This window comes from Zonotrichia albicollis, chromosome 9 (genome assembly GCF_047830755.1).
Source record: "Zonotrichia albicollis isolate bZonAlb1 chromosome 9, bZonAlb1.hap1, whole genome shotgun sequence".
In the NCBI taxonomy this organism is placed as follows: domain Eukaryota; kingdom Metazoa; phylum Chordata; class Aves; order Passeriformes; family Passerellidae; genus Zonotrichia; species Zonotrichia albicollis.
Genome location: NC_133827.1, coordinates 40,930,757 through 40,954,092, shown reverse-complemented (window position 1 = coordinate 40,954,092; position 23,336 = coordinate 40,930,757). Strand labels below are relative to the sequence as shown.

General features: G+C 54.0%; 2 protein-coding genes across 2 annotated transcripts; one reads left to right on the top strand and one right to left on the bottom strand.

Moving 5' to 3' along the window:
* Positions 1-205: 205 nt before the first annotated feature.
* GFM1 (G elongation factor mitochondrial 1) lies at positions 206-22,214 on the top strand. Its single transcript, XM_074547532.1, has 18 exons — positions 206-365; positions 980-1,132; positions 1,438-1,570; positions 1,957-2,161; positions 2,867-2,983; positions 4,149-4,299; positions 4,579-4,733; positions 5,549-5,633; positions 6,737-6,874; positions 7,344-7,445; positions 7,533-7,589; positions 7,900-8,037; positions 8,700-8,782; positions 18,223-18,385; positions 19,131-19,275; positions 20,851-21,011; positions 21,502-21,555; positions 21,818-22,214. The coding sequence occupies exons 1-18, from the start codon at positions 312-314 to the stop codon at positions 21,947-21,949; spliced, it is 2,226 nt and encodes a 741-aa protein (XP_074403633.1). The 5' UTR covers positions 206-311; the 3' UTR covers positions 21,950-22,214.
* Positions 4,148-17,701, bottom strand: LXN (latexin). The gene is given in 7 exon segments (XM_074547537.1): positions 4,148-6,051; positions 6,053-6,082; positions 11,086-11,148; positions 12,296-12,432; positions 13,232-13,406; positions 15,912-15,974; positions 17,506-17,701. Coding segments are annotated over 7 exon segments (732 nt in total). The 5' UTR covers positions 17,635-17,701; the 3' UTR covers positions 4,148-5,916.
* Positions 22,215-23,336: the final 1,122 nt, after the last annotated feature.

Below are 23,336 nucleotides of genomic sequence, written 5' to 3'. Positions count from 1 at the left end.
TGCCGCCCCTGGGGCTCCCGCCGCAGCCGAGCGAGCCCGTGAGGGGCCGGGCAGTGAGAACCCCCCCTCTCCATGCCGCCCCTGGGGCTCCCGCCGCAGCCAGGGGAGCCCGTGAGGGGCCGGGCAGTGAGAGCCTCCCCTCTCCATTCCGCCCCTGGGGCTCCCGCCGCAGCCGAACGAGCCCGTGAGGGACCGGACGGGACCGCGGCGCCTGCGCGAGGCCCCGGAAGAGGCGGGAGCGACCCGGGGCTGAAGCCGGGATTGGAGCCGGGATTAGAGCCGGGAGCGGGGCCGCAGCCGCAGCCGGGGCCATGCTCAGGGTGTTACGGGCCGGGCTGGCCCCCGGCCGCCCGCAGCACATCCAGGTACCGGCGGCGGAGGTCCCACATGAGGGGACGGCGCCTCAGGGTGGGGAGGGGGCCGGGAGCAGAAGGGATGGAGGGCGGAGGGACAGCAGCAGCTGCAGGGAACGAGCAGCCCGCGGTCACATGGATGGGGACAGGGAAACCGGGAATGGGCAGCGGGGCGCGGTGCGCGGTGCGGTGACAGCTCCGAGGTGACCCTGGAAAGGCCACTCGGCTTGAGGTGACCGGTTCGCCATAGATTGACAGGAGGCCGTGGAGAAGGGTTTGGCAGTTTAGCCATGGGCACAGTGAATCCCAGAATAAATTACCTTGGAAAAGCCCTCCAAGACCATCGAGTCCCAGCTGTGCCCGATGCTCACCTTGTCCCCTGCCCAGAGCACAGAGTGCCACCTCCAGGAATTCCTGGGACACCTCCAGGGTTGGGCACTCCAAACCTCCCTGGGCAAACCCTGCCAAAGCCTGACCACGCTTTCCATAGAGAAATTCCTGCTGGTGTCCAGCCTGAGCCTCCCCTGGCCCAGCTTGAGGCCGTTTCCCCTGGTCCCTTTGCTGGTGTCCTGTGAGCTGTGTTGGATCACCCCTGGCTGAGCCGGTGCCCTCATCTTGCCTTGCAGCTCCTGCTGACCTCGTGCCGGCACTGCTCCTCGGGGGTCCTTCCCAACGAGAGGATCAGGAACATCGGCATCTCCGCTCACATCGACTCCGGCAAGACCACGCTGACAGAGCGGATCCTGTTCTACACGGGCAGGATCGCGCAGATGCACGAGGTTGGGCTGAGCTCCCATCGGGATCTTCCTGCCACTCACCTCCACACTGTGTTTTTGTGCATGAGGGAGGATGCTCAGTCCATGCAGCATCACCCCTACATGTGGATTCACAATATCATAGAATGGTTTGGGTGGGAAGAGAGCTTAAAACTCACCCATCCCACCCCCTGCCCTGGGCAGGGACACCTTCCACAGATCAGGTTGCTCCAAGCAACCAGCCTGGCCAGCCTGGCCTTGGACACTTCCAGGGATGGGATATGAATTCTTAGCAAACTCCTTGAGCTAAGTTTTTAATTTCTCCTAAGGTGAAAGGTAAGGATGGAGTTGGAGCTGTCATGGACTCCATGGAGCTGGAGCGACAGCGGGGCATCACCATCCAGTCTGCAGCCACTTACACCATGTGGAAGGACACCAACATCAACATCATTGACACGCCAGGTACGGGCAGCTGGCAGCACCTGGGGATTGCTGTTCTCATGGATACAGGGAATGGGCTGCATCTTTGTGTCCCTGGCTGTGATAGAACGTGGAGTGATGGGCTCAAACTGACACAGGGATGGATGGGGTATTGGGAAGGAATTGTACCCTGGGAGGGTGGGCAGGCCCTGGCACAGTGCCCAGAGCAGCTGGGGCTGCCCCTGCATCCCTGGCAGTGCCCAGGGCCAGGCTGGATGGGGCTTGGAGCAGCCTGGGACAGTGGGAGGTGTCCCTGCCATGGCAGGGCTGGAATGGGGTTTAAGGTCCCTTCCCACCCAAAGCATTCCATGACTCTGAGCTCCATCACTTCAGTGCATTTATCATTATTATCTCTATTTGTTATCCAGGCCATGTGGACTTCACCATAGAAGTGGAGAGGTCTCTGAGGGTGCTGGATGGAGCCATCCTGGTTCTCTGTGCCGTGGGAGGTGTGCAGTGCCAGACCATCACTGTCAACAGGCAGATGAAGCGTTACAACGTCCCCTTCCTCACCTTCATCAACAAACTGGACAGGATGGGCTCCAACCCGGCCAGAGCAGTGCAGCAGCTCAGGTTTTGGCATTTACAGTGATTCCTGAAACTCCATCCCCATGGCAGCTCATTAGGAACAATGTTGGAAAGGCTCCTCTTGGGAGCTGCAGTTTGGAGAATTCCTGACTCGGGGTTAAATCCTGATCTGACCCAGGACAAATCTCCATTGTCCCAAAACCCCCCAGATATTGGTGTCAGCCAAAACCTGCAGTGCCCAAGGGCTGGGGTTTGATGTTTATTTTGTTGGTGTTTATTTTGTTGATGTTTATTTTTGTTGGAACTGTATCAGGACCCACTTTGAGAGCAGCCTCTTAGTTTTCCCTAGATCCCAGTGCTGCTGAAATTCCAGCAGGGAGGTGACACAGAGTGCTTGGGATTCCTGGAAGTCCTGCTTACTCCCAGCCTTTCCCTGCCTAATTTGATCCATGAGATAATCTCATTAATACTCATTAAGGGGGAGGCAACTCCTTTAATCAAGCAATCAGTCTCAAACTGCTTTCCCCTGCTGCCTTTCCCATGGGAATTGCTCCCTGTTGGGATACAAAAGGTGGCACACAAAGCCCTAAACCACAACTGGGTGGTTTTCATCCACATTGGCAGATTTGGGCACTGTCCAAAGGACAAAACATGGATTTTGTGGGAGGGGGATGTTGCTGAAGGACTATCTGGAGCGCACACATGGAAATTACTTTTTTTATTCAATAATTCCTGTTTTCCCTTTTTCAGATCCAAGTTGAAACACAATGCAGCTTTTGTTCAGATTCCAATTGGGCTGGAAGGAAACTTTAAGGGAATTATAGATCTCATTGAAGAAAAAGCAATCTATTTTGATGGGGCACTCGGGTAAGTCCTGGAAATCGCTTCTTTTCTGGCTGGAGCTGGGAGGAATTCCTGCAGTTTCTCTTCAGAGGTGCAACCCAGCTCTCTGGAAATTTGGGAAGGGCTTGTGCTGGGGCCTGCAGGGAGCTCTGGGTGGGGGTGGCTGCAGCAGGGCGGGGTGGTGGCCACACTCCCCACCTGGAGAAGCAGGAGACTGCTCTGTGCAGGGACCCTGCAGCGTGTGGGGCTCCCTGGGATGGAGCTCAGCTGTGGCTGAGCTGCTGGGAGGTTTCCCTGATCCCTGCCAGCAGTGGGAAGGACTCTCCCACACCAGAGAGAACACGCTGGTCTTCACAGGGGATTTTTTCCTAGGGTGGATCGTTCTCAGTCAGGGTGGTCACGCCCACGCAGGGTGGGCAGGCTGATTGATCCCTGTGGGATTCCTGGGGGGGTCCCTGTGCTCCCTGTGTGTTTCCTGGGGATCCCTGTACCATCCTGGGGGTCCCTGTGCAATCCTGGGGATCTCTGTGTGCTTCCTGGGGGTCCCTGTGCTCCCTGTGCCATCCTGGGGGTCCCTGTGTGTTTCCTGGGGGTCCCTGTGTGTTTCCTGGGGGTCGCTGTGCTCCCTGTGTGTTTCCTGGGGGTCCCTGTATTCCCTGTGTGTTTCCTGGGGGGTCCCTGTGCCATCCTGGGGGTCCCTGTGCCTCTGTGTGTTTCCTGGGGGTCCCTGTGCTCCCTGTGCCACCCCGGGGTCCCTGTGCCATCCTGGGGGTCCCTGTGCTCCCTGTGTGCTCCCTGTGCATTTCCTGGGGGTCCCTGTGCCATCCTGGGGATCCCTGTGCCATCCTGGGGATCCCTGTGCCATCCTGGGGGTCCCTGTGCCATCCCGGGGTCCCTGTGCTCCCTGTGTGCTCCCTGTGCATTTCCTGGGGGTCCCTGTGCCATCCCGGGGGTCCCTGTGCCATCCTGGGGATCCCTGTGCCATCCTGGGGGTCCCTGTGCCATCCCGGGGTCCCTGTGCTCCCTGTGCCATCCCGGGGGTCCCTGTGCCATCCCGGGAGTCCCTGTGCCATCCCGGGAGTCCCTGTGCCATCCCGGGGTCCCTGTGCCATCCCGGGGTCTCTGTGCTCCCTGTGCCATCCCGGGGTCCCTGTGCCATCCCGGGGTCCCCGTGCCCCTGTGTGTGCAGGCAGACCGTGAGGGTGGAGGAGATCCCGGCGGAGCTGCGGGCAGAGGCGGCCGAGCGGCGCCGGGAGCTCATCGAGTGCGTGGCCGACGCTGACGAGCTCCTGGGGGAGCTGTTCCTGGAGGAGAAGATTCCCACGGCTGCACAGTTAAAGGTACCTCCCTTGGGCTGCCTGTGCCCTCCTCCCTCAATCAGCGTGTCAGGGATTCTGTTTGCTGGAGCTGTGTCACTGCAGCTGAGCTCCAGGCTCCCCCAGGGAGGAGGAGGTTGTTCCCAGTCTGTTGGAGAATTCTGGAGAGCAGGTTTTATGGGGAGCCCTTGTGTTGGGGGGTGTCCAGGGGACTGTGGGAGCAGCTCTGTGCTCCAGGAGAGGCCCAGCACAGCCAGGGTGTTGGGCTGTGCTGCAGGAGGAGCTCACAGGGATGTTTTTCAGCTGGCAATCCGGAGGGCAACGCTGCAGAAATCCTTCACCCCTGTCCTCGTGGGAAGTGCTCTGAAGAACAAAGGGGTGCAGCCACTGCTGGATGCTGTCCTGGAATACCTTCCCAACCCTGCTGAGGTGGAGAACTACGCCCTCCTCAACCAGGGGTGAGTGCATCCAGCAGCAGCAGGGGTGGCCAGAGTGCTCTGGAGTGTCCCTGCCCATGGCCCTGCATGGCCTTCAGGGACCCTTCCCACCCACACCACTCTGGCTTTCCATGGAATAATTTCAAAGCAGAAACATTCCTGACAGGATCCACAATCCTTTACCATTGGTGTCAAACAGTGCCACCAGCATTGGGCACAAAATCCCAAAGCTCCTCTCTCATTCAAGGGTTACTCTGTGCTGGGGTTTTACCACATTCAGTGTTGCATTTGGACAATGGAAGATAATTCTTTAGAATTAATAATAATTCAGATAATTCTTTAGAATTAATAATAATTCAGATAATTCTTTAGAATTGATGGCAGCCCTTAAAGCATGGCCTGCCTTGGGGAGGGAGCACATCCCAAATTGTAAATAGTGTTTTATTCTTATGGACATGAATCCCAGAATCCCTGAGGCTGGAAAAGAGCTCCAGGATCTTTGAGTCCAAGCTGTGCCCAGTCCTCCCTTTGTCACCCAACCCAGAGCTCTGAGTGTCACCTCCAGGAATTCCTGGGACACCTCCAGGGATGGACATTCCAAACCTCCCTGGGCAGCCCCTGCCAAGGCCTCACCACCCTTTCCATGGGGAAATTCCTGCTGATTCCAGCCTGAGCTGCCCTGGCCCAGCCTGAGGCCGTTCCCCCTGCTCCTGTCCCTGTCCCTGGGAGCAGAGCCCACCCAGACCTGTGAACCCCAACAGCAGAGCCTGTCAATGTTTGGGGGAAGCTCCTGTGTTGGTTCCTAACCTCTCCTCCCTCTCATCCCTGTTTCTCAGGGATTCTCAGGACCAAACCAAGTTCCTGTTGAACTCTGCTCGTGACGATTCCCAGCCTTTTATCGGCCTTGCCTTCAAGCTGGAGGTGAGTCCCACTCTGCTCCTTCCACAGTCATGGAGAGAATCCAGGTGGTGCTACCAAAACTCACCCACAGCAGACTTTTAAATCACTTAATACTGAAAAGCAGTTTGTATTTGACTTCAGTTGAAATTTAACTTCTTTTTTTTAAAAAAAAGGCTTCAACCCTAAAATCCATAAACTCTGCCAGTTTGGAACTTCAGGGTGGGTTCTGGACCTCAAGTATTTCCTGATTTTTTTTAGTTAAAACTTGAACATCTAGGGAGTTGTTGGCTGAATTGAAATATTTTCAGGGGAAAATCCTGCACTTGGAAACAATGGGACATGAGAGAGTCAGAGAGAAAAAAGTGCAGAGATTAAGGCAAATAAGTTGTTTGCTACTCAGAGAGCAGCACTTCAGGATTCCTATGGAATATGCAAAATGGGCTGGCCATGTTCCATGGTAACGTGTATCTCTTGGGAAGGTTTGGGAGTGAAAAATTGGTTCAGAAAATTGCCAAATTCCATTGCAGAGCCAAATGAAAGCTGTTAAGAATCTTTCATTCCATGAGTAGTGTGGAAACTCACACCACATTCAGTCAGTGCAGCTGGTGCTTGGAATGGGTGCTGCTGATGCCTTGTGCAGGCTGCCCTGGAGCAGGGGCTGAGTCCCAGGATAAAGCAGGGATTTATCCAAAGCATCTCCTCCATGGATCCACCTTGGGCAGCACCAGAGCCCAGCCAGGGCTGCACCCAAGATGACCCAAAATGGCCCCAAAATGCACGAGCGCTCCCGGGCTCTGTCCCTGGGATCAGTTCTGCTCCATTTGCACCTTGCAGTTCATTGTCCCATCCCAGCTTTAGCCCAGGCAGTCCCACCCTGCTTGTTTTTCTCTCTGCAGCCCACGGGGTTTGTGCTCTGAGCTGAGATTGGGGTCATTTGTCCTTGGTGCCCAGCTGGAGCAGGAATTGTTTTGTCTCCCTGCTCTGTGCACAGAGCTCACCATCCCTGAATGTGAAGCTCAGAACTGCACACTGAAGCAGCACAGAATGTGAAAAACATAGAAAAGCTAAACCTGAGGCATCAGTGGTTCCCAGAATGACCAGATCTTGGTGGGTTGTGCTTGCAGGCTGGCAAGTTTGGGCAGTTGACCTACGTCAGGGTGTACCAGGGGATGCTGAAGAAGTCAGATTACATCTACAACACCCGCACGGGCAAGAAGGTCAGGGTGCAGAGACTGGTCCGGATGCACTCGGACACCATGGAGGTGAGTGGGCCCCTGCCCAGGGATGGGCTGCCAGCCCCTGGCCCACCCTGGGTGGGTCAGCACTGCTGGGTCACCCTGGGTGATGATCCTGAAGCACAGGATGGCCTTTGCTTCGTTTGATCCTGAATTGATCCAAGCTGAGCCCTCCCTCTTGTCCTTTGAATAAAGAGGGAGATTTACAGGGTTTTTAACCAAGCTGGAAGTTTTTAAGAAGCTCAGTGTCAAGCCTTAAAACACAGTGTTTGTGGATCTACAATCCAGGTGGAGTTTGGGTGTGAGGGAAAGACAGAATCAATCCTGGAATGGTGTGGGATGGAAGGGACCTTAAGGATCCTCCAGCCACAAGGGCAGGGACACCTCCCACTGTCCCAGGGTGATCCCAACCCTGTCCAGCCTGGCCCTGGACACCTGCAGGGATCCAGCTGCTCTGATCCCAGTGCTGTGTGCAGAGGAGTTTTCCTTCCCTCAGGATGTGAATGAAGTTTATGCTGGGGACATCTGTGCCCTCTTTGGGATCGACTGTGCCAGCGGGGACACGTTCACGGATAAAACCAGCACTGCCATCTCCATGGTGAGCCCCTGGCCCTGGCTGCCTCAGGCACTGCCATCACCAGGATTTTGCTGGAATTTATAATCCCCTTTTCCCTTGGCCACACAGGAATCCATCCATGTCCCTGATCCCGTCATTTCCGTGGCTATGAAGCCTTCCAACAAGGTAGGAGCCTCTGGACCAACCTCTTCCCTCCCTTTGCTGCTTTGTGATTTCATGGAACAGTCTAAGCACTGTTGGAAAGTGTTTTATCCCAAATATCCAAGACTTTATCCTTTGGATAACCCAGGGCTGGATGCTGTCACTCAGCCAGAAACATGAGTTTGAAATAAATAATTAACACCTTAATCAAGAGTTATAAATCTCCCATAAAATAACCCAGAGAGCAGAAATGCTCAGCACGGATGGGAAAACTTGGGGCTTTTTTTCTTGGAGTGACTGATGGGTGTTGAGTAAATCTTGGCTGGTGTTTCAGAATGACCTGGATAAGTTTTCCAAGGGCCTGGGCCGCTTCACCAGGGAGGATCCCACCTTCAGGATCCACTTTGATGAGGAGAGCAAGGAGACCATTGTGTCTGGCATGGGGGAGCTGCACCTGGAGATCTATGCCCAGGTAACATCCATGGACTCTGCTTCTGCCTCTTCTCCCATCTCCTCTTCCTCCTCCCTGCTCCTTCCAGCTGCAAAGTTGGACTTTTAAGTCAACATTTGAAGGTTCTTTCTCTCCAGTGGTTCTGTTCTGAAGGTTTCTAAAAGGAAATTTTGCCTGGAATATTTTTAGGATTTGGTACAATCCATAAAAAATGCATTAAACACTACACTTTGCTCTAGTAGCTTTTGCTTCTGATAATTAATAATACCTAATTATAATTAATTTCTACAGAAAAATCCTCTTTTTTCTGTGGTTTTAAATGTATCATTCCCTAATAAAAGCTGGTGTAGGGAGAAAGGAGTAGTTAGAGGGATTTGTTTCATTCCTGATGTCTATATTTTAATCTTAACTCAAAAAGATGTATCTTAAATATTGACAAAATGAAGAAAACAGTGATTTTTGCCTTGAAAAACTTGAATTTTAATAACATAATTAATTTTGTTTCCTTTCCCTGCATCTGAAGATGCATGTCTTGAAGAAGTTGATGGGGAATAATTTGTTAATTAAAAAAAAAAGCCCCAAAAATCAATCCAGCCCCCAACCAAAAAAGTGATTAATCCTGATGAAGTTACTAAATAGATCCCAAAGGAATAACCCTAACCAGTGTGGGTTTCCTCCTGCAGAGGATGGAGAGGGAATATGGCTGTCCTTGCACCATGGGGAAGCCCAAAGTGTCCTTCAGGGAGAACATCTGCGCCCCTGTGCCGTGAGTATTCCTGCTGGGAATTGCTGCATCCATCCCTGGGAGGGAGGGAGGGAGGGAGGGGAGCTCCCTTTGGAATTCTGGGATCAGAAATGCCCAGGGAGGTTTCATTTCATGTCTGGTGCTGTGCTTGGAACCCTCCCCATCACCTGCGGCTTCGGCTGTGGGAGCTCCCAGTTGTTCCCAGTTGCTCTCAGGGATATTCCCAGTTGTTCCCAGTTGCTCTCAGGAGCTCCCAGTTGTTCCCAGGGGTATTCCCAGTTGCTCCCAGTTGTTCCCAGTTGCTCTCAGGAGCTCCCATTGCTCCCAGTTGTTCCCAGTTCTTCCCAGGGGTGCTCAGTTGTTCCCAGTGTTGTTCCCAGTTGTTCCCAGAGCTGCTCAGGAGTTCTCAGGGATGTTCCCAGTTTTTCCCAGTTTTTCCCAGTTTTTCCCAGTTTTTCCCAGTTTTTCCCAGTTTTTCCCAGTTTTTCCCAGTTTTTCCCAGTTTTTCCCAGTTGCTCCCAGTTGCTCCCAGTTGCTCCCAGTTGCTCCCAGTTGCTCCCAGTTGCTCCCAGTTTTTCCCAGTTTTTCCCAGTTTTTCCCAGTTTTTCCCAGTTTTTCCCAGTTTTTCCCAGTTTTTCCCAGTTTTTCCCAGTTTTTCCCAGTTTTTCCCAGTTTTTCCCAGTTTTTCCCAGTTTTTCCCAGTTTTTCCCAGTTTTTCCCAGTTGCTCCCAGTTGCTCCCAGTTTTTCCCAGTTGCTCCCAGTTTTTCCCAGTTTTTCCCAGTTTTTCCCAGTTTTTCCCAGTTTTTCCCAGTTTTTCCCAGTTTTTCCCAGTTTTTCCCAGTTTTTCCCAGTTGCTCCCAGTTGCTCCCAGTTGCTCCCAGTTCTTCCCAGTTCTTCCCAGGGGTGCTCAGTTGCTCCCAGTTGTTCCCAGTTGTTCCTAGAGGTGCTCAGGAGTTCTCAGGGATGCTCCCAGTTGCTCTCAGGATCTCCCAGTTGCTCCCAGTTGTTCCCAGTTGCTCCCAGGGGTATTCCCAGCTGTTCCCAGTTGCTTTCAGGGGTATTCCCAGTTGCTCCCAGGGGTGTTCCCAGTTGCTCCCAGGGGTATTCCCAGTTGTTCCCAGTTGTTCCCAGTTGCTCTCAGGATCTCCCCGTTGCTCCCAGTTGTTCTCAATTGCTCCCAGGGGTATTCCCAGTTGCTCTCAGGAGCTCCCAGTTGTTCCCAGTGGTGCTCCCAGTTGCTCTCAGGGGTATTCCCAGTCGTTCCCAGTTGCTCCCAGTTGTTCCCAATTGCTCCCAGGGGTATTCCCAGTTGCTCCCAGTTGTTCCCAGGTGTTCTCAGGAGCTCCCAGTTGCTCCCAGGGGTATTCCCAGTTGCTCCCAGTGGTATTCCCAGTTGTTCCCAGTTGCTCTCAGGGGTATTCCCAGTTGCTCTCAGTTGTTCCCAGTTGTTCTTGGGTACTCCCAGTTGTTCCCAGTTGCTCTCAGGGGTATTCCCAGTTGCTCCCAGTTGCTCCCAGTTGCTCTCAGGGGTATTCCCAGTTGCTCCCAGTTGTTCCCAGTGGTGCTCCCAGTTGCTCTCAGGGGTATTCCCAGTCACTCCCAGTCGCTCCCAGTTGCCCTCAGGATCTCCGTGCCTCCCCGGCGCGGCTCTGGGGCACTCGGGCCCCGCGCTGGGGGTGCCACAGCAGGGTCACCTCCCAGGGCAGCACCTCCTGTGGGGCACACACAGCTCTGTCAGCAGCCCCTGTGCCCCCAGGCCAGCCAGGAGCTGCCTGATGGGAAACCTGGGAATGAACCCAAGGCAATGGCAGTGCAGGGGGCCAGGAGCTGGGGCTGGGGCTGGGAGGGAGATCCCTGGGTTATTACAGCAGGAGCTTCCCTTCCCAATTTTCTGTGGTTTTCCTATAAAACACCTGCTCAGATGCCAGAGTTTTGCTGGAGAGTAGCACAGATGTAAATGCTGTTCTGGGAGGGTTTCTGCTGGGGGTTACTGGGATTGTCCCAGGCCATGGAGGATCCACAGCCCAGCTGGAATTCAGCATCCAGGATGCTCCAGCTGCCCCTTCCCTTTATCCCTGCCCACTGTGGCACTGGGATCTCCCAAGGAGGGATCTCCCTGTGGGGGACCAGCACTGAGCCTCAGCCATTCCCAGCAAAGCCCCAGAGCAGCTGGAGCTGCTGCTGCTGTTCCTGGAATGCTGAGACAGGCAGGGATGGGGACCTGAGCTCACCCTGCAGCATCAGATCTGGGTCTGAGCTGGAGCTCACCCAGCTGCAGGGCTAAAACACCCAAAAAAGGCTTTTTAGAAATGAAATTATTTACCTGGGACACCATTTCATGGAGTAGAACCACAAAGTCAAACTGAAGATCATCATCATTTCTTTTCTGCAAAGACAGGATGAAAAGGGCTGAATTTGGGGATTCTCCCACCTCAGAAAAAGTGTTTCAGTTCTCTGTGGTTATCACAAAAATTCCCTCATGGATTTCAGATAAAACTGGCAGCTCCTGATCACAAATGAAGCAGGTGGAGCCCAGGCATTGTAACAAAATTAAAAGCTCCTGGTTTGAATTTCTGTGCTCACCAAAGCTGCACTGGAGACAGTGAATGCAAAGCTTTAAGCTGCTGATTCCTGCCTTGCAGAGACCAGGTCTGTCAGGAATTCTTTGGGATGGGAACACCTCATTCCAGCAGGTGTCAGTTTAACCCAAACAATCCCAAATAAAATTGTCAGGAGGGTAAGGACACTCCAGAGGCCTTTCTGTGAGTGACAGCCAGGGGTTCTGAGTGACAAAATAACCCCTGGCCTTTGGAATAGATTCTTTTCCTGTGTTTTCAGGGAAAAGGACAAAGCTGGAGAGATGGCAGTTAATCTGGGTTAGTTAATCATTATTTCTCTCCTTCATCCCTAAGTTTGTTAGAGAAAATCTTTAAAGTCTTGCTGGTGCACAGCCCTGCAGCAGCTGTGAATTCTCTAAAATGCCATCAGAGGGAGCAAAACATTCACAGATCCTCCTCCCACAAGGAATTCCTGTCTTTCCTTCAGACCCAGAACTTCCTGGGAATTCACTGTCTGTCCAGAGGGACAAAACTTCTGGAGCTTTCTGTTTTCTAAACACCAAATCCTGCTGCTTTTTCCTGGCTCCTGTGGAAAATTGCCTTGAATTTAAAGCTGATGATCACTTCAGGGTTATTTTTAACTCGGAATCGATTTTCTCTAACAGAACACAGCAGAACTGGGAGGATCTGAGGAATTTTGTTAATTCAATTTATTGTCCTTGCCACAGCTGCTTAGCTCAGGAGTACTTTGCAGGGAAAGCCAAGGCCAGGCTGGATGGGTTGGGGCACCCTGGGCTGTGCAAGGTGTCCCTGCCCATGCAGGGGGAATGGGAATGAGCTTGAAGGTCCCTCCATCCCATCCCATCCCATCCCATCCCATCCCATCCCATCCCATCCCATCCCATCCCATCCCATCCCATCCCATCCCATCCCATCCCATCCCAGTCTGGGATTCTGTCCCTGCTGGTAACTCACCACTTGCTTCACGTGTTTCACTTGGGCAAGGCTGAGGTTGGTGTTTTCAGTGGAATTCTGCCAGATCACGTAGCCAGAGGCCGCCCAGGCCAGCAGGTGGATGGGCTCCAGCTCTGGGGGAACGTTCCCGTGGCTGTCTGCAGGCAAAACAAACCCTGGGTGTGAATGAGGGCCCTTCACAGAGCGTTGCCACCTCACACAGGGCTCCAATCCTGCCACACTGCCTTCCCCTGTGGGGGCCTGAGTATATGTTGTATTGTAAGATCTGTGTGTGCCAATGTGGGGGCCTGAGTATATGTTGTACTGTGGGATCTGTGTGGGTCCCAGTTGCTCCAAACGAGCTGCAGCTGCAGGGTCCTTAGTTGGGCAGCAGCTGTAGCTCGTGAAGGTAACTGAGATAAATAGGGGTGGGTGGAGAGCCCAGGAGGAGCCCCTGAGAAGACAGGAAGGACTGTGCTGCAGAGAATGGAGAAGAGCCCCAGCAGAGAGGCAAGAACAACACTGCAGTGAGGATTACAACATTCCCCAGCTTGGGAACAGCTGCTCCAGCACCACAGGAGACACTTCACACATCCCACTTCACACAGCCCCGAATGGTTTGGGTGGGAAGGGCCCTTAAATCCCACCCAGAGCCACCCCAGCCATGGCAGGGACACCTCCCACTGTCCCAGGCTGCTCCAGCCCCGTCCAGCCTGGCCTGGGGCACCTCCAGGGTGTTCTGCTCCACTCTTTGCTCTGAACAGAAATCCCAGGGCTGGCTCTGGGGTGAGAGCAGCCCCTCGTTGTGCCCTTGTGCCAGGACACCCTCAGAGGGAGCAGGTGCCAGTGCCAGCTGCTTTTCCAGAACTCTCAGGATCAGCAATAAATGCACTGGCTGTGACTGCAGACCCCCATAAAGAGAGAGAGGCTGAGCCCTGTCCCAGCCCTGGCCTGTACCTGGGATGTTCTCAGCCACAAGCTCCTTTTCCAGGCTCCTGATCCGCTGGTAGAACTCCTTGTCTGCCTCCTCTGTGCTGCTGAGCTCTCCCTGCACTGTCAGCTGCACATCTGGAGCAGAGGTTTTGCTGCCCAGGTGAAACAGAACCTCAGCAGTGCAGCCCACAGTCCTGTCCTGTGGCAGAGTTAATGATGGGCATTATTAGCTGATAGTGTGTATAACCAGGCTCATTTGCACTTCTGAAAATGTCATTTGTATGTAGTTACTGTTTGCTCTGAGTCTGGTCCTCGGAGGTTTGTGGATATTTAAGACAAGGTTAAATTCCTGGCATTTCTGTGAGTGTTTGAAGGTGGGATTTGCTTTCTGCAGTGATGGAGGGGCAGTGTTGGGGTGCAGAATGTCCCTTGGGTGGGATTTGCTTTCTGCAGTGTTGGGGTGCAGAATGTCCCTTGGTGGGATTTGCTTTCTGCAATGATTGAAGGGGCAGTGTTGGGGTGCAGAATGTCCCTTGGTGGGATTTGCTTTCTGCAATGATAGAATGGCAGTGTTGGGGTGCAGAATGTCCCTTGGGTGGGATTTGCTGTCTGCAGTGATGGAGGGGCAGTGTTGGGGTGCAGAATGTCCCTTGGGTGGGATTTGCTTTCTGCAATGATAGAAGGGCAGTGTTGGGGTGCAGAATGTCCCTGGGGTGGGATTTGCTTTCTGCAGTGTTGGGGTGCAGAATGTCCCTTGGGTGGGATTTGCTTTCTGCAGTGCTGGAAGGGCAGTGTTGGGGTGCAGAATGTCCCTTGGGTGGGATTTGCTTTCTGCAGTGCTGGAAGGGCAGTGTTGGGGTGCAGAATGTCCCTTGGGTGGGATTTGCTTTCTGCAGTGCTGGAAGGGCAGTGTTGGGGTGCAGAATGTCCCTTGGGTGGGATTTGCTTTCTGCAGTGCTGGAAGGGCAGTGTTGGGGTGCAGAATGTCCCTTGGGTGGGATTTGCTGTCTGCAATGATAGAGGGGCAGTGTTGGGGTGCAGAATGTCCCTGGGGTGGGATTTGCTTTCTGCAATGATGGAGGGGCAGTGTTGGGGTGCAGAATGTCCCTTGGTGGGATTTGCTGTCTGCAGTGATGGAGGGGGCAATGTTGGGGTGCAGAATGTCCCTGGGGTGGGATTTGATGTCTGCAGTGATGGAGGGGCAGTGTTGGGGTGCAGAATGTCCCTTGGTGGGATTTGCTTTCTGCAGTGATAGAAGGGGGCAGTGTTGGGGTGCAGAATGTCCCTTGGGTGGGATTTGCTTTCTGCAGTGATGAGGGGGCAGTGTTGGGGTGCAGAATGTCCCTTGGGTGGGATTTGCTTTCTGCAGTGATGGAGGGGCAGTGTTGGGGTGCAGAATGTCCCTTGGGTGGGATTTGCTTTCTGCAGTGATGAGGGGGCAGTGTTGGGGTGCAGAATGTCCCTTGGGTGGGATTTGCTGTCTGCACTGATGGAGGGGCAGTGTTGGGGTGCAGAATGTCCCTTGGGTGGGATTTGCTTTCTGCACTGATGGAAGGGCAGTGTTGGGGTGCAGAATGTCCCTTGGGTGGGATTTGCTGTCTGCAGTGATGGAAGGGCAGTGTTGGGGTGCAGAATGTCCCTTGGGTGGGATTTGCTGTCTGCAGTGATGGAAGGGCAGTGTTGGGGTGCAGAATGTCCCTGGGGTGGGATTTGCTTTCTGCAGTGATAGAAAGGCAGTTTTGGGGTGCAGAATGTCCCTTGGGTGGGATTTGCTTTCTGCAATGATTGAAGGGGCAGTGTTGGGGTGCAGAATGTCCCTTGGTGGGATTTGCTTTCTGCACTGATGGAGGGGGCAGTGTTGGGGTGCAGAATGTCCCTTGGGTGGGATTTGCTTTCTGCAATGATAGAATGGCAGTGTTGGGGTGCAGAATGTCCCTTGGTGGGATTTGCTGTCTGCAGTGATGGAGGGGGCAGTGTTGGGGTGCAGAATGTCCCTGGGGTGGGATTTGCTTTCTGCAGTGATGGAGGGGGCAGTGTTGGGGTGCAGAATGTCCCTGGGTGGGATTTGCTTTCTGCAGTGTTGGGGTGCAGAATGTCCCTGGGGTGGGATTTGCTGTCTGCAATGATGGAAGGGCAGTGTTGGGGTGCAGAATGTCCCTTGGGTGGGATTTGCTTTCTGCAGTGATGGAGGGGCAGTGTTGGGGTGCAGAATGTCCCTGGGGTGGGATTTGCTTTCTGCAGTGATGGAGGGGCAGTGTTGGGGTGCAGAATGTCCCTTGGGTGGGATTTGCTTTCTGCAGTGATGGAGGGGCAGTGTTGGGGTGCAGAACGTCCCTTGGGTGGGATTTGCTTTCTGCAGTGATGGAAGGGCAGTGTTGGGGTGCAGAATGTCCCTTGGTGGGATTTGCTGTCTGCAGTGTTGGGGTGCAGAATGTCCCTTGGGTGGGATTTGCTTTCTGCAATGATGGAGGGGCAGGGTTGGGGTGCAGAATGTCCCTGGTGCTGTTCAGGTGGAGCTGGGTGACACTGAAATGTCCTTGTCCTCCCTGCACCATTGCCTGGTGGTGTAGTGGAAGGTACCTCGTGGTCAGTGGGTTCCTTTTGGTTCAAATTCAGCCTTTTTGGGGCCTGATTGGCAGCACAGAAAAATCAGGAGCATGATTCAAAGTATTAATTGCTGTGTAATGAAACCAGAGGGACTCACTTTGTCCAGAACATCCTCCAGCTCCAGGTCCAGGTAGTACCTGTGCCCCACACCATCAATGTCCTAAAAAAGGGAAAATATGAATAACATTTATTTTGGCAAATGCTGAATGGTTGCATCCTGGACAAAATCAGAGCATCCCAGCATGTTTGGGTTGGAAGGGACCTTAAATCCCATCCAGTGTGACCCCTGCCATGGGACACCTCCCACTGTCCCAGGTTGCTCCAAGTCCCATCCAGCCTGGCCTTGGGCACTGCCAGGGATGGGCACTCTGTGCCAGGGCCTCTCCACACTCACTTCTATCCTTGAACACCCTGAATTGCCAATTCTGGGCTCCTGTGTAATTCTACACAACAATTTGCTGCTTAGTTAAATACTCCCCTAAAAGCCTTCAGTGCTTCCTTCTATTAATTCAGTTTTGCAGGTTATTATGAACTGGATCATGCCCTGTATTTTTCTGGCTGTAAAGAAGGGAGCAGGTGGGGTTTGCTGTGCCCTTGTTTTGGGAGGGGTTTGCTGTGCCCCCACAGTGCCAGGTGTCCCTGCAGTGCCAGCTTTGCTGTGCCAGCTTTGCTGTGTCCCCGCAGTGCCAGCTTTGCTGTGCCCTTGCTTTGGGAGGGGGTTTGCTGTGTCCCCACAGTGCCAGGTGTCCCTGCAGTGCCAGCTTTGCTGTGCCAGCTTTGCTGTGTCCCTGCAGTGCCAGGTGTCCCTGCAGTGCCAGCTTTGCTGTGCCCTTGCTTTGGGAGGGGTTTGCTGTGCCCCCGCAGTGCCAGCTTTGCCGTGCCAGCTTTGCCGTGCCAGCTGTCCCTGCAGAGCCAGGGCAGGGCTGTTCCGTGTCCCGGCACGCACAGGAGCACCCAGCACCCTCCTCCTCCTCCTCCTCCTCCCGGGAGGTTCCTGCCGGCCCGGTGCCGGTGCCGCGCCCAGGGCAGGGCTCTCTGCGCGGCGCTGTCCCCACAGGTGACACACGGGCGGTGTCACCCCGCGGTGACAGCGCCACCAGCCCGGAGCTGGGGCTGGGAAGGACATGGCACAAGGCAGGGTCACCGGAGCGGTGCCACCGGGGCGCGCACGGCGGGTTTGGGATGTCCCCGGAGCGGGACCTCCACACCTCCCGTGCGGCTGTGCCCGAGCTCCGCCCGCTCCGTGGGGAAAGCCCGTCCCGGTGCCAGTGCCGGTTCCGTGTTGGCTTCTGGCTTCGGGTTCCCGGCGTCGGTTCCCGTTCCCGGTGCTGATTCCCGGTTCTCGTTCCTATGCCGGTTCCCGGTGCCAGCTGCCGTTCCCGGTGCCGGTGCCGGTTCCTGTTCCCAGTGCCGGTTCCCGGTTCCCAGTGCCGGTTCCCAGTGCCGGTTCCTGTTCCCGGTGCCGGTTCCCGGTGCCAGTGCCGGTTCTCGTGTTGGCTTCTGGCTCCCGGTTCCCGTCCTGGTTCCCGGCGCCGGTTCCCGGCTCTCGTTCCCATGCCGGTTCCCGGTGCCAGCTGCCGTTCCCCGTTCCCGGTGCCGGTTCCTGTTCCCGGTGCCGGTTCCCGGTGCCAGTGCCGGTTCCCGGTGCCAGCTGCCGTTCCCGCTCCCCGTTCCCGCTCCCCGCCGCTCACCTGGCGCCGTGCCCGGCGCAGCTCCCGCAGCCGCAGCCCGGTGCCGGGGCCGCCCCGCAGGTACCGCAGGTACCCCACGGCCACGGCGGCGGCGCGGGCGGCCGGGAAGCGGCCGGGATGCAGCTCCATGGACGGCCCGGGAGCCGCTTCCTCCTCCCGCAGGAAGCGCCGGGCGGGGCCGGGGCGGGCTCCGGGCAGGGCCGGGCGCTGGGGGCAGAGCATCCCTGCGCTGGGATAGATAGCCTTGGATGGGAAATGGGCAGGGAATCCTTCCCGGCAGGGCGGGGAGGCCCGGCAGAGCATCCCTGCGCTGGGATAGATAGCGTGTCACACAGCCTTGGATGGGAAATCGGCAGGGAATCCTTCCCGGCAGGGCGGGGAGGCCCGGCAGAGCATCCCTGCGCTGGGATAGATAGCGTGTGTCACACAGCCTTGGATGGGAAATCGGCCGGGAATCCTTCCCGGCAGGGCGGGGAGGCCCCAGCACAGGTGTTCCAGGGAATTTGTGGCTGCTCCCTGAAAGTGTCCAGGTTGGACGGGGCTTGGAGCAGCCTTGGGTAGCAGAAAGTGTCCCTGCCCATGGAATTTTTGAATTTAAATTCCTTTCCAGCCCAAACCAGTCTGTGCTTGTCTGAAATGCAGAATGGGAGTGTTTTCCACAGAAAGCTGTGGATGGTTTCACGGGTGACCTGGTGTTTGGGGGCTTGTTGGGTTTAGGTTTGAGTTCACCCACAAGAAGCAGTCGGGAGGAGCCGGCCAGTACGGCAAAGTGATCGGAGTGCTGGAGCCCCTGGAGCCAGAGGACTTCACCAAACTGGAGTTTGAGGACAGAACCATTGGCACAAATATTCCCAAGCAGTTTGTGCCCGCTGTGGAAAAGGTACAGAGCCCTGTGTGACACAGAAAATCCTGATTGCTCTTGTGTTCCTGCAGCACCACCCACGTCTGCTGTGCCTGCCTGACCAGGAAAGGAGGCTTTTCCTGCTGCTCCAGTGGCAGCGGGATCACAGCTGTGTGGTTTTACTCCATGCCTTGCATTCCTGGGGTTTCCAGTGAATTCAGGAGCTGCTGTTGTTTTTGGTGATGTGTGCTGCCTCTGTTTCCCTTGTGAGAGCCTCCTGCTCAAGCTGCTTTTTCCTGGCCTCTTCTGCTTCTGGTTGTGGTTTCACAATTCTCCTTCCAACCCCAATTCTTCTGTGACTTCTCTGAGGCCAGTTATAGAGGAAATTGTAATTAAGCTGCATTTCCTGCCTCAGTTCCCAAATTCTCTTTCTTTATCTCCTCTGTGACTGCCTCACTGTATAATTTATTACACACAGCTTTAATTAACCTACCAACATCTTGGAATTCCTGTAATAACCTACAATTATTCCTTCATTTTTCCATGCTGCAACACTTTAAGATTTTTGCCAGATCCTGAAAAAACTATAACCTTAAAGGAATCTTGTTCTCCAGGCAAGAGCTCTTTCCACACTGAGCATTCTTTGGGGTTTGGCCGTGGGTTCTGTTACAAAGCAAACCCTGAGGCCGTTTTTCCTGGTTGTGTGGGTTTTGTTTGTACAATCCAGCTGAGGTGGCAGAGGCTGCAGTCCCTGCTGGTGACAGGAGCTGTTGTTCATCCCCAGGGGTTCAGAGATGCCTGTGAGAAGGGTCTGCTCTCGGGACACCGCATCTCCGGCGTGCGCTTCGTGCTGGAGGACGGCGCCCACCACATGGTGGATTCCAACGAGATCTCCTTCATCAGGGCAGGGGAGGGAGCCCTCAAACAAGGTACAGCCTCCTGCTGGCTGGGATCCACCCATCCACCCATCCATCCTTCCATCCATCCATTCTATGTATTCCATCCATCCATCCATCCATCCATCCACCCACCCACCCACCTGCCTATTCCATCCATCCATCCATCCATCCATCTATTCTATGTATTCCATCCATCCATCCATCCACCTGCCTATTCCATCCATCCATCCATCCATTCCATCCATCCCATCCATCCATCTATTCTATCTATTCCATCCATCCATCCATCCATCCATCCAATGTATTCCTTCCATCCATCCACCCATCCATCCATCCATCCATCCACCTGCCTATTCCATCCATCCATCCATCCATCCATCCATCCATCCATCCATCCATCCAATGTATTCCTTCCATCCATCCACCCATCCATCCATCCATCCATCCATCCATCCATCCATCCATCCACCTGCCTATTCCATCCATCCATCCATCCATCCACCCACCCACCTGCCTATTCCATCCATCCATCCATCCATCCATCCACCCACCTGCCTATTCCATCCATCCATCCATCCATCCATCCACCTGCCTATTCCATCCATCCACCCACCTGCCTATTCCATCCATCCATCCATCCATCCATCATCCATCCATCCATCCATCCATCCATCCATCATCCATCCATCCATCATCCATCCATCCATCCATCATCCATCCATCCATCCACCCACCTGCCTATTCCATCCATCCATCATCCATCCATCCATCTATTCCATCCATCCATCCATCCATCCATCATCCATCCACCCACCTACCTGCCTATTCCATCCATCCATCCATCTATTCTATGTATTCCATCCATCCATCCACCCACCTGCCTGTTCCATCCATCCATCATCCATCCATCATCCATCATCCATCCATCCATCATCCATCCATCCATCATCCATCCATCCATCCATCCATCCATCCATCCATCCACCTGCCTATTCCATCCATCCATCCCATCCCATCCCCTCCCCTCCCCTCCCCTCATCCCTCCCTCCCTTCATCCCCCCAAAGCTTCCCCAGTTTTATGGAGCAGAACATGCACAAGAGTTTATACAATTCCTGAGAGAGGCACAATAATTCCTGTGGCTGTGCAAAGGAAATCCTGTTTTTCTAGAATTCAGTATAGCAGCACCACCGGTTTCATCCTTACGGGGTAGGAAGAGAATGTTTGGCCAAAGTGGGCCTTTTTTAGGGAACATTCCTTCACTGAAGGAGAGGTTGGACACTGGGAGGGGCTGCCTTGGGAGTGCTGGGGTGACAGTCCCTGGAGGTGCTTGGACAATGTGTGGATGTGTCATTTCACTGTGGGGTTTAGGGATCACAGTGCTGTCAGCCAAAGGTTGGTCTCGATGATCCTGGGGGTCTTTTCCAGCCTTGATGATTCTGTGATTGTGGCTCCAGGAAGGAAAGGCCAGGAGCTGGAATTCCACGTGTCACTCGTTGTTTTCCCCTGACATTACCCCGAACCTCCTGCTGCTGTGCCCGGGAGCAGCGTGCCTTGCCCCAGGCTCCCCTCAGTGATGTTGCACCGCTGTTCCCATCCCTCCGCAGCCATGGAGAACGCTGCCGTGCGCATCCTGGAGCCCATCATGGCCGTGGAGGTGGTGGCTCCCGTGGAGTTCCAGGGGGCGGTGATCGCCGGCATCAACCGGCGCCACGGCGTCATCACGGGCCAGGACGGCTCCGAGGGCTACTTCACCCTCTATGCTGAGGTCAGTGCTCCCTGCTCCTCCCCTTTCCCATCTTGGATCCCATTGTTTTCCTCAGTTTATAAGGATACAGTTGTATTGTGACTCGATTTCAATGTTCCTTCTTTTATTTCCCTCTTAAAATGATTGGAGAGGATCACTGGGTGTTTTCCTGCTGGGTGAGGGGCTCAGGACAGCCACGCCCTGTGGCCCTTCTGCTTCCCAAATTGTCCTTAGAGGAATGTCTGCAGATACCTCAAACCTTGCTGGTTGAGTCATCACTGAATTTAGGATATTCCACTTCCTGGTGCACTCAAACTCTCAGGTTTTTCTGCTGAAAACACACTGCAAATATAAATTAATTAAAATAACAGATACTTTACAACAGCAGACCATTAAATCAGAGCTGTTTACAGGCAGCACTGACTCTTTATGTCATAATTGGGATTAATTAGCTGATAGCCCAAAAGTGATGGAAAAATCCTCATTTTGAGCAAATGTGTTTGGATTTTAGGTGCCACTGAACGATATGTTTGGATATGCCACAGAGCTGAGGTCTTGCACAGAGGTGAGTCCTCCTGGTCCTTTTTTCCTAAAACGTGTTTGATTCTGTAAATTTGGGCTCATTGGATCATCCTGTCCCTGGCAGCTGCAGCAGGGAATGAGATCAGAGCAGAGCTGTGGAATTCCTGGCCAAACAATTCTCCTGTACTGAGGAGTTTGTTTGGGTGGGATGGTGGAGGATCCCTGGGATCCCTTCACTGACAGGAGCTCTGTGCCCAGCAGGGTTGCACGTGGCCCATCCTCTCTTTCTTTCCCCAACTCTGCAGGGAAAAGGGGAATACACCATGGAATACTCCAAATACCACCCCTGTTCAGCCAGCACCCAGGAGGAAATCATCAACAAATACCTGGAAGCAACGGGGAGACTTCCTGCCAAAAAGGGCAAAGCCAAGAGCTGATGGGGTTCCTCTGGAGCCCACTGACAGTCTGTCCCAGCCTTTCCAAGCCATGGAGCAGCCCAGGCTGGCTGGGTAAGGTGGGCTCCAGTGGGATTTGGACTTGGAATTTTAGCATGGAACCTTTCCTCTGGGCTGGTGTCAGCAGCACCAGGGGATCACCACGGGATTGCTCTGTGTAAATGCTCTTGGAACAAATAGATGTTAAAACACGGCTGATGGTTTGTCTTAATCAAGATCTATTAAAATAATTTTATTTTTTACTTGATACATCTTTATTTGGAAATGTTAAACTGAGGTGAGAGCTGCTGGACAGGTACAGGGAGTGGGACATCACTTGGCACGGGGTGCTCCAGCTTCCCTCCAGGGAACAGATGGAATTTTCCCCTCCCAATCCTTTGGAAATGGCACAGGAGCCTCCAAAGTCTCAAACCACTGGGCAAAGCCATCAGTGCTTGTCACCAAATCCACTTTCATGGATGTTTGAGGGCGCAGCTGAGTTGCCAAGGATGTTGGGAGGAGCTGCCTCTTCCCAGAGCTGGGAACAAGATGGAATTACTGCGTGGCTTGGAGATGTGGATTTGATGGGCTTGGAGATGTGGATTTGATGGGTTTGGAGATGTGGATTTGATGGGTTTGGAGATGTGGATTTGATGGGCTTGGAGATGTGGATTTAATGGGCTTGGGGTGTGGATTCATGTATGGGCTTGGCTTTTGGCTCCTGGTTAGAAATCCAAACCCAAGATCCCTTTTCCCAGAACCTCACAATCCAGAGGGTATTAGAAACCCAAACCCAAGATCCCTTTTCCCAGAACCTCACAATCCAGAGGGTATTAGAAACCCAAACCCAAGATCCCTTTTCCCAGAACCTCACAATCCAGAGGCTGAGTTGCAGCCGATGTTCAGCTCAGGAATCACTTGACTTTGCTGACTCCAGGGTGTTAGGTGAGAAGATATTCCCATCATTCTGTATTTGTAATTACTCCCAGAATGTCCACGTTGAGTTTTCTTTCCTCCTCCCTGCCCTGCTCAGCTGAAAAGTGTTTTTGCAGATTCCAGTAAACAGGGAGTGAAGTTCCAGTTCCAACCCAGCGACATTCCTGGCACAGCGCTGGCGTTGCTGCTTCCCAGACAGAAACAAGTGGAGCAGCCAGGCTGCTTCTCCTCTGGAAGGGCTGGAAAATGATTTATGGAAACCTTGGGAAAGGATTTGCCAGGGCCTGGAGCTGCTGATGGGCCCCAGGCAAGATGTGGGGTGTCCGTGTGGTGCTGCCTTGGGACAAATCCCTGATTCCTGCACATCCGTGGCTTTGGTTTTGGGAATGCTCAGCTGGAATTCATTCCCAGAAAAGCCCTGCAGGTTCTCAGACATTTGGAAGTTTTCTAAAAC